This window comes from Maylandia zebra, linkage group LG6, assembly GCF_041146795.1.
Source record: "Maylandia zebra isolate NMK-2024a linkage group LG6, Mzebra_GT3a, whole genome shotgun sequence".
In the NCBI taxonomy this organism is placed as follows: Eukaryota; Metazoa; Chordata; class Actinopteri; order Cichliformes; family Cichlidae; genus Maylandia; species Maylandia zebra.
Genome location: NC_135172.1, coordinates 29,632,789 through 29,649,363, shown reverse-complemented (window position 1 = coordinate 29,649,363; position 16,575 = coordinate 29,632,789). Strand labels below are relative to the sequence as shown.

The window sequence follows — 16,575 nt, the reverse complement described above, 5'->3', positions numbered from 1 at the left end:
GAAGACTCGTACCTAATTTGCAGAAATAGAAGTGACAACTGGAGATTAGGAGAAAGCAGGTCTTCGCCATGGCAGCTACCACTTTACATTTGCATCCATAAAATCATCTTTTACCTGAGAGCCCAACAGTGTAATGCACAATTGTGTTATGCACAATAACACAATCTGTGGTGGTGTCCCTCATTTAACTAAGAAAAATAAATAAAATTGATCTGATTTTACTGGAATGAAAAAAAATAACAGCATCTTTAAACACATTTTTAAAATAAATCAAAATAGCACCTGAACAACAAGAAACTGTAGCTGGAGAGCAGCTCCAAGTGTCCAGGAATGGTCCTTGATGTATTCTGTCTTGCTGCTTTAACAAGCTGAGAAACATACACTATCAACAGTCTCTGCAGTGGAGGAAAGTACAACTCACATTTAAATGTGAAGCTATTCTATGTACACTGTATTTACAGGCAGCAAAGAGATTATGTGCTATGGACCTCCCAAGGCATTTTAGGGGAAAAATGAGTTAATCTCCATATTGCATGCAATTTTCTGATAACAATTATGCGAGAAAAACATTATTTACCGTTGTTGTCTGTTTTTTATTCCAGCTTACTGTAGGAATTCAGTGGATGGTCAGTGGTATAGCTACGACGACAGCAGCGTAGACCTGGTGCAAGATGAGGAAGTGTGCACAAGGGGTGCTTACATCCTTTTCTACCAGAGGCGAAACACCATTCCCCCATGGTCAGCCAGCAGCTCCATCAGAGGTATGTTGTGAAATAACAAGCAAACCAGACAACTGAAAGCATATAAGAGCTTGTGATTGTTTTTCAATGGTCCTAAAAATGGTAAATAGTCAATTAATGTCTGTACTTTCAACATACGTACCTTAGGCAGGAGTGGTTTTCAAGGACGCAAATATATCTGTTTTGTCTGCTGCACTGTGCTCCGCAAAACGCACACACGTCTGACACCTTATCTTAGGGCTGTGTTCGATATAACGATATACATCGGATGACGATATAAAAACGTCTATCGTTTCATTTTACGCTATCGTTTGTTTTGTGGTGTCGTAAAATAAACTGTTTACGGCAATATTTTTTCATCGTTTTGATGGTCACTGTAGTGGCTATATTAATTTCTTAAATTCTCTCTTTCTCTTATATTTAATATAACCACACTACGGACGGACAAGCGCCTGTTTTTACGTGTTGCCGTTAGCAACAATGACGGTAAAACTATCACGTGGCTCCGCTGTCCGCTTGTTTGTTTTCCATTGAAACCTTTCACAATAAAGCTCAAGATCCCTTGACTTTTCAAAGTAAACTGAATCACGTGAAAGAGTATGAGTATCCGTAAGAGTTTACGGAGGAGAAGCAAAAAAAGAGCCGTCATGTGCTAAAAAATAAACTTTAGACTTAAACTTTGAAAGAAAATGGTGGCCGTTACAACTTATGTCTAAAAATGTATAGTTTCATGCATCGGTTAAAACACTCGAATCCAGGTAAAAGACGACCAGCTGGAAAAACTAAACGCAAGTTGAGTTGCCCGAGATTCACAGAATTTACAGAAAATGTTACATTTTTGTGATTTATATCGTTGTCAGGACGATAAATGTCTTATATATGGTATTTTTGTCATATCGCACAGCCCTACCTTATCTGATATATCTGAGCGTATCTGGTGAGACAGTTTGACAAAGATTCTTTTACACATACACCATGCACCATGTAGACAACACAAACTAATACATCCTGTTCTTGCTGAATGTGTACATTGAGTATGTGCAAAATATTTGCACAGCAAAAGTTTATTTACATTTAAATGGACTTTTTACGAGAGCAAGACTCCATAAATGGTGGGGCGGGGCACATTTACTGCTATAGGAATAATTCAGAATAACAATGATTTTGCTGGACCGCAAATAAATCATTAACCACAAGCAACTTGTAAGAAACACAGTAAGATAATTGCACCTTGCTCTCTGTAGTCTCAAGCATGCATCCTACAATAAAGTACAACTGTAATCTCTAATTAATCAAAAGTGAGACATAAGTGATCCCTCTTCTTCCTCTTTCACAGTAAGAGAGGAAAAAATGTAATAAAAGTTGGTGTTTTAATCGGATATTTATATAATACAGCGCCGAACGTTTCAAGTGGAAGTTGACTTGAAGAAATCCGCTGCCAATCCCATGACTATAAATGATGCAAAAAGATGTTTTTTTCCTAATACATACCACCTATCCCTGCGCTCCTGCCTCTCTGACTTGCATCATGTGAGCTGCTATGATACTGAGGTCTTTCAACCTTTGAAGTAAGAGCCAAACATGCTGGTACAAACAGAGAAGACCGTACTGTCAAGAACCTGCTTTGATTCACAGAAAGCCACGGGTCTGTCAGATCTGCTCATTTAGCTCCGCATGAAATGCTGAATGTGTAGCAAAGTCCTCTGTCAGACTGCAAAAAAGAAAAGAAAGCGAGAACTCATCCAAAATATTGTAAAGTCAGTTGTTTGACTCTTTTTTCTTTTTTTAAACTGGAAATTATTAATTATTAAACTGAGATGAATGAACCGCATTTCACTGGTAAGAGTATGTTAAGAGCTAAAAGTCAGATTTAATAGTAGTAATAATTTTGTGCAGCTAACTTTGAAACCTTTTGCCATAGCAGCTCACTGAAGGCCATACACTTACTACAAATGTCAGAATGCCTGAAATCATTATAATACCAACCTTTATCTTTACGTAATCTCCTCTCCTATAGAGATTGACAGACCACGTGACTTTCGCGCATTGCATGCCGTGGCAAAACAATCCAAGTACCGCATCAAATGCAAGCATTTGCAGCACCGCAAAACGTTCATTCTTCGGTTCCAATAAATTCTTGCTTTTTCTTTGCCCCCCAAAAAGGTTCTGTACAAAACGAAGGAGAACAATGCCGGTCCGTACAAAGACAGACTTGATGAAAAGTCAAAGAAAAGATACGAGGAAAAAAATCAAAGGAGTGAAAGGTTTACTTAGGGTAAACCCTTAGAGGGACAAAATACGTTAGCGTGCTGCCCAACTTTCACCACGCTCATATTTATAATTATACGCTTCTTGGAGTGAGTGCATACACTCATGAAGTTTAGTAACTTCAGGTCACTGCAACAAGCCCAGGTACAGTTTACCGACGGATGGGTGCAGACCCTTGAAATGCACCGTGTAGAACTAAAGACCATCGTACATATCATAAGTTTACCAGTCTCACAAATCGTCTTCATAAATACACATTCGTTAACCGTTTATTAATAGGACCTTTGAGCTCAAGGGTAATTAATTAGTAGTGGAAATAATTTCTGGCAGCATTACAGAAATGTAGCAGTGACAATAATATTGTATGCTGTAATCGTACTGGGCAATTAGTGATACAAAACAACTGTTTTACCCTGTGAATAAAAGTATATGTTTTTGTCAATGTACCATAATAACAGAAGCGAAACGCAATATTGTGTCAGGACAATTCACTATTTATGCACAATAAACAAAGGAGCATAGCGCGACAATTTCTGTTCAGCGCCAGACTTGCTTGTAACCTATATCACCAATTATGTTAAGAAAAATGACGCATTAACTACAACAGCAGACTGACCTCTGTGGAAATGCTTGGAGCAGACTAACCTGTGAGCTGGAGTGTTCTGGGACGTTATATTTGATCTTTGAATGGCTGCAATCCAGGCCATCCGTCTCCTCTTTGTTACTTCGGAAACATGGCTCGAACAATTTCTCTTCAACGACGTAATCCGATAACAACCGATCTCTTTACCCGTCGGCTTTCCGTGGCTGTCATGCGACCGGCTATTGCAGTTAATAATACAACAGCTTCTTGCAATTTTTTGTGTTTCTTTTTATCGCTGTATAACTGATTTCAATTGAAAGCCTGCTGCGCTAGTACCTCTTGCCACGAGTTCCCAGAATTCTTTGCGGTTTTACCCCTGAATGACGTCACATTTTCAATCTCTATTGCCTTTTACAAATCCAAATAACCAGTGACCTCTTTCCATGTGGTGCACCGACAATACAAGTCAAAAAGACAGCTTTTTTAAGCTGCACAAATTGTCTGAACATACAGTCATATGAAAAAGACAGGACTCCTTGAAGTCCTTTTAAAAACTAAGTACACCTTTAATGCTTCTATAGAAATTAAGAGGGTAAGCAGCAGCTAGGTGGTGCTAATCAAGTGCATTTGAGTAATTATCAAGTCCAGACCTCGAACTGATTGAATTGCTGTGGCAGGGCCTGTAGGGTGCAATGCATAAACAAATGCCTGCAAACCTCAAGGAACTGAGCAGTGTTATAAAGAAGAAGGGCCAAAAAATATTCCACAATAATTTTCAACTTATTGCTGCTAGAGGTGGTTCTACAAGATGTTGAATCATGATCTGTGCCTAGTTTTTCACATGATTGGATAGAGTCTGTACCATACTGTATGTAGTACTCCCGAGCAGTGTTGGTCAGGTTACTTAAAAAAAAGTAATCAGTAACTAATTACTGATTACTTTCCAAAAAAGTAATTCCGTTACTTTACTGATTACTTATTTTCAAAAGTAATTAGTTACTTGGTTACTTTAAAAAAATTATTTACAACCTGAATAGGTAATAAAGCAATAGATCTTTCAGCCCAATTCTATTTATTCTGCATAATCCATCATATAAAATGTAGTCAAATGAAAAAGTCTCTTTTTGAAACTAGTTTTATTAGTTTTAATCTTTTAACTTTATGCATCAAGCAACTTGCGTTACTTGTAATGCGTAACTGCCCATCTCTGCTCCCAAGTGGTCTTTGTTTAACTTGTCCATTTTCACATTTGTGAGTTCGGTCCAGTAGCTCTGTTATACTGTGGAGGCGTTTTGTAGGAGTGGTTTGGGTCCACTGAAAATCATTACAGAATTGTTCTTTTATCACGTCTATCCTAATGGGACTTTATATTCACATGGCTGTACAGGCACTATATAAATGAAAATAAAATTGGAATTGAACCTAGGTTTAGAAAATTAGGGGTTATTAATAAATACCAAAATAAATACCATAATAAACAAATAATCGCTTAATGTCTATGTTTTGTGTAAATCTGTCAGACTCCAATCAAACAAACAGAGATTTCAAGGCTCACTTTTATGTCCCTCTAACTTTATTAGAATAAATTTAGACTAGAATAACCCTTTATTGTCATTTTACATGTGCAACAAAATTATGGATACTCCACACCAACTGTGCCAGAATAAAATATAAATAGTAGATATCAGGAATAACATAATTTAAAAAAATAACCTCGTTCTCTGTACATGTTATTTCAGCAAAACCTCAGATAAAAAATAACAATTTAGATATTACACTATCTCGTTATTTATTTAACACAAAACAAAATGCAAGAGAAGTGTTTGAAAAACTAAGTACTAACCTTATTGCATCCTCGAAAACTGTCCGTAGCACCCAGGTGCTGCTGATCACATTGAATAAATGATCATTAGCAAGTGTGAGTACCTCGATGAAAGTAGAGGTTTTGGCAGTGTGCTGATCTGGAGTGTTCAGATGTGTGTTAACATGATGCCAAGAGGGAAGGACATCAGCAGTGATCTTAGGAAAGCAATTGTTGCTTTCTCTCAGCTTGGGAAGCGTTATAAGGCCATTGCCGTACAATTTGAAATCCATCACTCTACAGCCAAAAACATTATTAGTAAGTGGAAATCATTCAGGACAGCTACCAATCATCCCCGAACTTAATGTTGCTGGAAATTAACCCCAAGGTCTGACTATGCAGTGGAGTTAACTGAAGAGCTACTTCTGAGATTCTACAGATGTAAGTAACCATGTTAAATATTAAAGTTCCCGACAGTACAATCAGACAAAGAACAAGCTTGACTTGTTTGGAAAAGTTGCATGAGAACGCTTCTTCTCTCCTAATGATCATGGCAGCACAGCTTAGCCTTGGAAAACTGTATCTGAGCAAACCACGAGTTCTGGAGCAATGTCTTTTAGACAAATGAGACAAAAGTGGAGATGTTTTGCCAGAATTCACACTGCCACATTTGATGAAAACCCAAATAGAGCAGGACCCAGACATCTTGCAGTCAGTGAGTCAGAAATGAGCTTCACTATATAAAAAGTCTTCTAGAGTCAAATGTAAGGCCATCTCTTTGAAAATTATCGTTTGTTAGAAACAGGATATTACAACTGGACAATGATTCCAAGCCTGCGAAGAAGTTTTTCTTATTTTGCTATTTTGCTTATAATTTAATGACCTCATCTGCATTTTTTTTGTTGTTGCTGTTTCTTGTTTTTCTTACTAAACTTCATCACTGAGAATTTGTGTTCTGATAAAGGTAAATCCAAAGAAAAAAATATCTTCACAGGTGGCATGTGAGCAAAAATGTAGCTCTCCAGTTATCTTGAAAGAAACTGCAACCTTCTAATAAAAGCCTTCATAGGACTATGCAATTCATGTGCAAATAGACCCCTGCCTTGCAGTTTGGTATTTAGTGGAGTCGCATAAACAGCAAATGCAAGATCTGCCTCCATTCTTCCTCTGAGTGCCCTGGAATGTTCTTCTCCGTCTTCTCACAAAAGCAGCTCTCAGCTCCCAAACTGTTTTTAGCACGATACCCAGGCTGAGCCATATGACTGTGTTTTGGTAGCCTATGTCACCATATCCTGTCTTATGCTGCTCCAAAACTACAAACAAATTTACTTTTATCAAGTTGGGTATTTTAGTTACAACATCAACATCGTGGTTAATTTTTATCAATAATTTACACATCACCTCTTGTTGTGTAATACAGTACAGTGCTTGGTTCATTTCAGTTATATTATATTTCAATTTTTGAATACAGTTTTATTTATAAATAGCACCAAACCACAACAGGAGTCGCCTCAACACGTTACATATTGTGAAGATCTTACAATAACTTTTTTCAGCATTTTTCCCTGTCAGATTTAGGCTGTTGGCTGGAACACCTGCTAGTTAGCCCATTTCAGCCCTATCAAAACATGTATATGTGCAAAGCATAAACTGCTGCCAGCTCCTCTGTAACCTTAAACTCAAAGTAACTGTACTGATGTCACTTCACTTTTTGCTCTCTTGTCCAGAGCAAAAAATGTCAGGGCAAAAACTCAACTTATACACAGCACAAAACAAAATTATGTAAACTCTAAGATTCCATTCATTAATTTTCCTTGTCCAGGGTCATGGGAAGGTTGAAACCTATCCCAGCTAACTCAGAGTGAAAGGCAAGGCACGCCCTGGATAGGCTGCCAGAGATAAAGCATATTCTATTTAGATCCCAAAGACATATGCAACCAGTACTTAATATTATTGATTAATAGTACTCTAAATTTATTCATTGTCTAAATATCTTACCTGGTAAAATATTTGCAAATGGTAGCAAAGAACTAATAAATGCCTGTCTGCTGTGCACGTTGCTTTGACAGCTGTCATTCATTCCTCTTTCAAGGCGTCTGAGAAACTTCACTTTTTTAATCTAATCATGTACTTTTTTATTTTTTAATGTTTCAGAAAAACAGCCTGACATTAATTGCTGAAGTTCTCTATGAGTCAACACTATGTGAAAATATATGTAAAGATCTAATATAGCCAACATAGACAGTTATCCTTGTAAAACTCAGCTTTTTGAGAGTTGCTGAATTGCTGTTAGAGCTGGATAAGTACCTGTTCAATCATTATTGAATTTCTTGGTGAAATTAGTGTGATTTGCATTTCAAAAGATTTATTCTGCCTTAAACAGGATCTTCGTCGAGAGGCAGGTTTTATTTAAATGCTTTTTTGAAAAAGACATTGATTATCACTGGCCCTGGCAAATGTGCCTAATGTAATTTATTTTGCAAATAAATGTTTGTTCTTCACACATTGTTAACTTAATTATTGGGGGTGGGGTGTGTGTGTGTGGGGGGGTCAGGAATGTGATTATGGATAGATTTCATTTACCATTAGTATCTGCTCCCTTTATTCTCCCTCCCTTGTTGAATTAACTCGCCTACTTTTGCCAGAAATTATGAATAATTCCAAATTCCAGAGTAAAAGAGCAAACCAGACATACAGCAGCTAATGGTTGCCATGCTTCTTTCTAGAGAAAATGATGCAGGACAGAGGGCCAAAGTCCACTTTGTAGACTGATTCTTGAAACTTATGGGTATTATAACTATGGGAAGTAAAGGAGCTCCATATGTCGGATGAAAAATAAAATAACAGAATTTCTAAACAGCATTCGTGCATTTCCATCGTCCAACGTGTGCAATGTTAAATCAGTGGAGTATTCTTTATGTTCCTCCTCTCAAACCTTTTTCTCTGTGTCATAGGCTCCACAAGTTCATCAGTGTCAGACCACTGGCTAATCAGGCTGACGGGGGACAGTAAGAGAGGCAGTCTGGTGTCTCATGCATCCACCACCTGTCCATCTTCCTTACCTGACTCTCCAGAGTCTCCAGTCTTCCTGGACAATGGCTTCAAAGATGAAAGAGGTAAAAGGACCATTGCTGTCAACAGACTTGTGTTTTATTTATAATTTGTCTAAACGTGTTTGGTTTTTATTTAAAGCCTAAAATATTTCCCTCTTTACATAAATGCCAGGTGGATTTGAGAAGAGGCCATTTGTCAGAGGTCTTCAGGGGCGCAGCATGAGCCTGAGAGCCCCCAGCAAAAACAAGGATACCTTGAGCAGAGTGCTTCCAATGCGCTGGTCCTTTGGTTCCAAGGACAGACGAAAACCTGACCCAGTCCCTCCCCCTGAACCTGATCCAGCCCCTGTAGAACTAGTACAGTACTTGGAATCTGGTCGGCGTCCCCGGTGCACAAAGGATCCGATAGCGACATTAATGAATGAACCACGCAGCACAAAGGAAGCTGCAAAGAGCCGTGTTGCAGCCAATGTTCGTTCGTCTAGCGTTGGAAGTATAAGTTGTGTGGGTAAGACGGGGGAGGAGCCGCCATTTCTAAAGGTCCCAGAGGGCCAGAAGTGGCCATCAGATAAAGCAGCTAGTCTGAGACGTAGCAAGGGGAGCCAGGCTAAGGATGAGAGCACTGTGAATATCAGGAGCAGCTCCAGCACTAACACTCTAACAAGGAGGAAGGATGGAAGAAAACAGAGCTCCTCCAAATCTTCACAGGATACTGAGACAAAACAGAGATCCAGTACTGGAGTTCAGCCCAGCTACAGCACACCCAGTCTCCAAGATGGAACTCTGAGAAGACAAAAGGGAGACAGGGCTGATAGGGAACGCCACAGCACACAAGAAGAAAACTCTAAGAACAAGAAAGCAGACGTGCCTAAGAGCCATGACGGAATACTGTCCTTCTTTAAAGGTAGCTTCCTGAAGAAGGATAAAGATTCAAGGAAACCCACTGAGGATGAGTCAGGGAGAGCAGTAGTTGAAGAAGAAAGCAGAAGGACCTTGTCGAGGCCATCTCTGTCCAATGGAGCAGCAGGAGGCCGAACTGGAGAAGAAAGAGGCAAGTCCAAAAGCTCAGGCCATGTGGTTAATGAGCAGGTAAACGGTAAGGTGGGGCACAAAGCAACTGAAATCAAACGTTCCCAGAGCTCCACCAACATCCCAACAAAAGCAGAGCAGAGTGTGCGTAGGACAGCATCTTTGCACCGTAATGGGATGTCAACAACGCCAGCATCATCACGCAGTCTGACAAGCGACAAACCATCTCACGGCACCTTGCAGAGGACTCGTTACAGCACAACCTCACTGGGGCGCAAAAAGACAGTCCCCGAGTCCAGCTTCTAACACAGAGACACATAAAGCCTTTTTCCTGAAAGAAAGTGAAGGACATGAAATCTCCAAGATCAAAGCAATAGTGCTCCATTCACAGTAATACGCCTTTTTTGTTCCTGGAAAATTAACAGAGTCAAGTAGTTTGCTCCATGTAAGACATAGAATAAATGAAAGGTCCTCTAATGCTCAAGAGGACATTAATGAGCAAAATTAGGTGATATGACCTGTCCATTAAATATGACAGAGAGTCCTTCTCCATTCTATTTCTACGACCCAAATAAGTGCCTGATCAGCCGATATGCAGTTTAGACCAATTGGTTTGTGTCAGTTTAGAACTGAAAGCACGCAGCAGCACACCTACAAACATACTGTACGAATATGTGTCTTATTAATGTAGTGTGAGCGTTGGAAGTCGCCACTCTGTTGCGAACTCTTACGGTTGCTGCTTAGAATGAAGACACACTGATTGTGTTCATTTATAAGAATGTATTGTGTCTACTTGATAAACGGTGGTGCTTTGAGACCTAAATCTCTGAATAATGTCAACTGTTTATTTTTAATGTTTTTTTTAAAGCACAGTATGTTTTATTTTTTAAAGGACTGATTTTCTTTCTTTTTCCTAAATGACCCAGTGTGCAGCAGCAGTTGATTCAGTGATTTACAGCTGACTAAGCAAACATTTTAAAAACACTATTGTCTACTGTGAAATGTTAAATGAATACACTATCCCTTAGTGTATTAGTAATAACAGTTGAATATTAAACTGTTTGTTTTCTTCTATTGCTACTTTCATGTACCCACATCGTCGTGTTCCTTAATGTTAAATAATTGTTTCCCATGCTTTCCTAACACCGATGACTGTCAACAGTTTAATGTCACCATTCATAGAGGGGAGGACCACAAAAAGCAAAGCAAAAGAGAGTGACTTCTGCTTGTTACTAAAAAAAACCCAAAATAATGTGGACACACAAAATCCTGTCTTATTGAAGCTGTGATTGAGAGAAAAATTCTGCCTCTCTGGGAATCATTTTTGATTAATGTACCTCCAAAATTGAAGGTCTGTAAAATTACTGGTTACTCTTTGATAGCGGCTGTTTTTTACCAGAACATGACATTTACTTACTTATGAAATAGTGACTATTTGGCCAGTAGGGGAAACGGACAGAATATACAAGGCATGTAAGGTTAGGGAGCAGTGTTTGTTATTCTAAGTAAAGAAAATCTATTCTATGAATCTATAGAAGAGAAATAGAGTATGCATTATAATATGCATTTTCCTTTATTTATAGATTTAATGTCTATTTACTGTTGAAGTAATGTTTTTGTTTATTTTTTAAGTGTGGCACAGTAAATACATACATTAAAAAAACATAGTGGACAAGAATTTTATGTAACATTAATTTCTATTATTTAGGCTAAGCTAATTTAGCTTATTTAGCTTAATTAGCTTAAATAGCTAATTTAGCCTAAATCCATCCTAATGGTTTTGGACATTTTGCCTGTCCACATGTTTTATATGTAGAGGCAATATAGTATATTAATATATATTATCACACTCTCTTTTTGTTTTGTACAAAGACTTTTTTTACCTTGCTACCTTTTCAAATATATAAACATCCTTCTTATTTAAATTGTTAGTTGGACTGCATTTGGGCAATATAAAGTAGAGCGAACTGCTTATCAAAAAAATTCAAGGGCAACTTCCAAACATCTGAACGCAGCATAATTATTTAATCCACCTTATCTAGCTGTCCAGCAGATCAACATAAACTCACACTGCAGTTAGAAAAAGCCTTTCATAATGTGAAATAATATAATTTGATGTTAGGTTTATTGACTTCACATCAACAGCACCTTGGTGCTCACCCCCGCAGCCTTCGAGATTATGAATGGCCAAATATTCTGATGAAGTATTTCTATCAAAAATCCAGTTTATTATTGAACAAATACCTTAGTGCAATCCTCTCTTTGTATTTATAATCACCATGAATATACAGCTTTCTTCTATTATGTAGGAATTAAAAAGCAGTATCTCTTTTATTGTACAAAAATGTCTACTTTTACTTAATCTTAAAATCTGAAAACCAATGATAATATTTAGTAAACTATCAGGCTATACTGATAGCAAATAATCTTATATTTATGCCAAATACACATGTGCAATTATTTTTTCCTTCTTTCTTGACTATAACTTTACATCAGTGGGTTATATTAGAGAGCCCGTATTAGAGTATGGAACAAGCTTTTCTATTTGTGTCTGTGTAATGGTAGAAGGAGGTTTTTTTTGTTATTAGCAGAAGTCTGTCAGATTGTGGAAAGGTACATCTAAGAGCTTATGCACATTTGACCATGAGTATTGTGCGATTTTGTTTTGTGTTTTGAAAAGTATATACGGTTGAAGTAAACAGATTGAGGCCAAAAAGCTTCATTTGCTGCTATAGGTAGCCTGTCGTAGTGCCTCTGTTAGATGCCACATGTCGAAACGCTGGACCGAATGTTGAAGTACAATCGAGGAGTTAAAGCAAACTCTTATGGAAGTAGGTTTTCTATGCACATGTCACAAATAGAGAAATCTTTCTGTCATTGTTTTGTTTACAAGTCAGACACTGGATTTAATATTTTTTTATGTCGTTATCAAAAATTCAAACGGCTGTTTCTTATCGTCACTTACTTCTAAGTTGACAAATAAGTTATCTGATGCAAGGGTTTGGTAGCTCTTCTAAATACTTCTGTGTTTGTGTTAAATGTTTTGGACAGATCTGAGTTTACCTGTGAAGACTATTTCCTTCCTCAGGAGCTACGTGAGGGATGTCAGGCACTTAATTGCACATTTATCACTCCAACCCACCCCCACCCACGTTCCTATACTCCCATTTTAAATTCCTATCATCAATGTTTGAATTTTCTTTGCTTTTCGTAGTTTTCTCTGTGTTTACAAAACTATTTTTTGTGGCCTTGAAGGTGCCTGCCTGGGCTTTCACTTCTGCAGATCTTGTTTTGAGCCAAAAGAAAAATCATGTCGACAAATAATTTAGTGCTGATTAGTTATAAGTTTGGTAAGAGATGTAACTTGACATGGCAGATAAGATTTGTCGGTATTTGCTTTAAAATATTTTATTTTTTTTAAGGGTGTCTTCTTTTTAACATTCGTTTGCATTTCTTTATTTGGTAGGGGGGAAAGAAATTGTGCCAACATTCAACTAGTCAAAGTTGCAGGCTTCGTTTTCTTCTGAAATGTCAAAAGGGATTGGTGGTGACTTTGTTTTGATGATGGCTGCTGCATTTATGTCCTCAACAGTAATTCACAAAGACTGCTCAAACACACAAGTAGCACATTCAACAAAAAGGCAGAAATTGCTTCAATTAGAGAGCTAATAAAATGACACAGGTTTGTGCTTTTTACAGACATGCTCTCCTCAGCAGACTGACAAGTATTCCTTTGTATTTAACATAACAAATGCAAAGATTCTTACAATGTGGCCTGTGGTATACAGTAAAATGTGTGAAATATTTCCTTTCAACCAGTGAAACTGGCATAAAGCCCAGGAGGTTATTGAAACCTTTGCAAATTCTCAACCTTTACATCTAAATACATTGTGAAAGTATATTACAACTATCAATGAAATAGCCGGTGTGTTAGATGTGAGTCTGAAAAGTCTGTTTTGCTTCTCTCAAACCACATGTGGCCACATACATGCATAGTTTATCAAACTGAGCACTTTTATGTGGTAAGAGATGTTTTTATATGCAATTTTTCTACATTTTCTAAGTAAAATCTCTGTATATATTTGTGGATACACGCAGAGGGGGATATGTGCGCACGGGTGTGTGTGTAAGAGAGAAATAAATGAATAAATATGGACGCAGAGCCTGCATGGTGTAGTGTTTGGGATTTTCCATTGCATTGCACAAGGTGGTTTTCACTACAGTTTCTGCTTAAATTGTCCTCTGTACATGATGGTACATTATATATATATTTGATATATTATATTTTTCAGTACAATAAAAATGTGTTATTTATTACTATGGTCTTCAGTAAGCCACTTTTAAATGCCTAATAAAAAAAATATGAAGTTTTAAAATTGAAGATTTTATTACCTGTGGGACAATGCTTTTAATTTATGGATTTTCTTTTCTTTTTTACAGCAGAAACGTAGACAGGAGACATACGCTGAAAGATCAGATGCCATATTGAGGTTATGTAGCATGACCGATGAACATTTGGGACAAAAAATGTGTGTCAGTACAAGAAATTGCCACTAAAATGTACCCTTTAAAGTGGATTGTGTCATCCTTAATATGTGAGTTTTGGGTAAATAATTTAATTTCACAATTAATTACAAAAGAGAAAAACTCAGAAGTGGCATATGTGATATGCATTCAAACTAATGTATGCTAATTAATATTTAATTTCTTGTTTTTATTTCATCAATGAACACTCCAATTTTGCAATTTGAGCTTTGGTAAAAAATGCACTTTTTGCAAGCTCTGGTATTAGAATTAAAGTTATTAGAAATGGTAAATGGCCTGTATTTGTATAGCGCTTTTCTATTCCCTAAGGACCCCAAAGCGCTTTACACATCCAGTCATCCACACATTCACACACTGTTGATAGCAAGCTACATTGTAGCCACAGCTGCCCTGGGGTGCACTGACAGAGGCGAGGCTGCCAGACACTGGCGCCACAGGGCCCTCTGACCACCACCAGTAGGCAACGGGTGAAGTGTCTTGCCCAAGGACACAACGACAGAGACTGTCCAAGCCGGGGCTCGAACCGGCAACCTTCCGATTACAAGGCCAATTGCAGTGGCTGACCTTAAGGTTAAGAGGCTTATTTAATATGAATAAGAAGGCTGCAATAACTCCAATAAGCGAAGCAATTGTATCAAAGCATTTTTTTCTGCATATGAGGACTGTTCATCCAAACAACCTCGAGCTCATGTCCCAACATGTTTGTCTTACATATGTGAAGCTGAATACCAATTAAGATGCTGTAGATGAAGAACAGATGGATAGAAATAAAGATACTTTTCCAAATTTCCCACGTGTGGGACTAATAAAGGTTATCTTATCTTATTAGCACCAACCTCTGTCATCAGCTTGGCTTTTCTTGGCTGCTATCCTAAGTCTAACCAATTCATAATTGTAAGTCTACCATCAATTAGGCATCAGTGCCACTGGTTGACCACCAACAGAAAAAGACCCAGATAATGAGACCACCTGAGTTTCATCAAATTTGGTACTAGAATTACACTTTGTCCTGCCAAATCTGACATACATCAGATGAGTAGTTGTCAAAACGGGTTAAAAAGAAACAGGTATATAAGAGTTTGGGGGGTTTTCAGAATTGCTTCTGTTTTTATATATTTATCCTATTGAAAATAGCTGCATGCAAAGAAAAAAGCTGAAGTAAAGCGAACCATGCTGTGAGCCAGGCACCTGAACATTGCCTCATTAATGGATAGATTCTTAAGAAGCCAATGACAAAGGCTCAGAGTGCAGCTGATGTGATGGAGGAGATGATGGTGCTGGGGATGTGGTTTTTCTGCCTGCTGTTTTTTTTTTCTTCTTTCTTCTAAATCTCACTCTTATTCGTACATTGTTAAAGGCCTCAATGCCTGTTCAAAGCAAAAAAGAAAAAAAATGAAAGAAAGAGAGAGATGACTATAAAATGCGTAACATGAAGCAGCTTTTTTCCCATAGTATTACATCATAAAAGCCGTAATAGTCTTTGATCAGTGTATATGTTAACTCCCAGCCAAAAGGAAAATAAAGCTTGTGTCTTCAAACGTATTTTCCACTACTTTTCAGTTTGTTGCAGAAAAAAATGAGATTATCTCATAGCCTGAGTTGCAAAAATGTATTATTTATTTCTTAAATCATATAAATTTCACTTCTCATGTTCACAGTGTAATGGCCTTTATGCCTTGTCCCTCAGGGCATATACTGTAAATGTACCCACTGGAAGTAGGTGCTAATATTTAATGCTGAACTATCCCCCCCCCCCCCCCCCCCCCCCCCCACCCCACCTCCGCCCAGTTAGAAGCATCCATTCTGTTCTCTGTATGTGAAAGACTGGAAAAAAATGAGTGTGTGGTAAGATGTCTGTGAAGGTTCTCAGTCATCCAGGTCATCGTAGTCAAAGGAGCTTGCAAAGAAAAGCGTCTGGACTTCTTTAAGTTGCTTGAAGACGTTTCACCTCTCATCCGAGAAGCTGGGTCCAGGGACCCACACCCATTTTCACACCTTGGCTCAGGCGATTAGAGGATCATCAGGGGGTCCTTTTGTCCCTCTGTGGGGGGTTACTCCCACTAGGTTTATATCTGGGACTCTCCACCATTTGACCTTAGAACTGAAGAAGCTTCTCGGATGAGAGGTGAAATGTCTTCAAGCAACTTAAAGAAGTCCAGACGCTTTTCTTTGCAAGCGCCTTTGAGTGTGTGGTAAGTTTTAGCATGAAATACAGAGTACAGAGATACAGCAGGAACTTTACCCCTTCATGCCAGAAATAAATGTCTTATTGACTATTTCAGTGAAACAGTCTGTTTAGCATTTAGCATCAGTTGTGCACTGTGTTTTAGTCAGCAGAGCATGGACGGATATTGAGTGCATAACACTCCTCATGCAGACCCAACACACATGGGTCACTAGCTATGTCTATAACAGTTACTTGAGCAGCACTTCATACCATTACATACAGCACTGATTGTGTAATTTCCTGTGATACTTAAATGTGTACAGCTAGTATAGTGTGTAAAACCATGACAACTGGAAACCTCTGGGACCTAGTAGATGGATTGCTATTCA

At 38.1% G+C, this 16,575-nt stretch overlaps 1 protein-coding gene across 1 annotated transcript in view; it reads left to right on the top strand.

Moving 5' to 3' along the window:
• The window catches only part of usp43a (ubiquitin specific peptidase 43a), a 137,587-nt gene extending 123,653 nt beyond the window's left edge, over window positions 1-13,934 (top strand). Inside the window, exons 14-16 of the mRNA XM_004539282.4 lie at window positions 603-761; window positions 8,347-8,508; window positions 8,618-13,934. Coding sequence (XP_004539339.2) covers window positions 603-761; window positions 8,347-8,508; window positions 8,618-9,780 — 1,484 coding nt within the window. The 3' untranslated portion in view covers window positions 9,781-13,934. The remainder of the gene's footprint in view (window positions 1-602; window positions 762-8,346; window positions 8,509-8,617) is intronic.
• The last annotated feature ends 2,641 nt before the right edge of the window (window positions 13,935-16,575 follow it).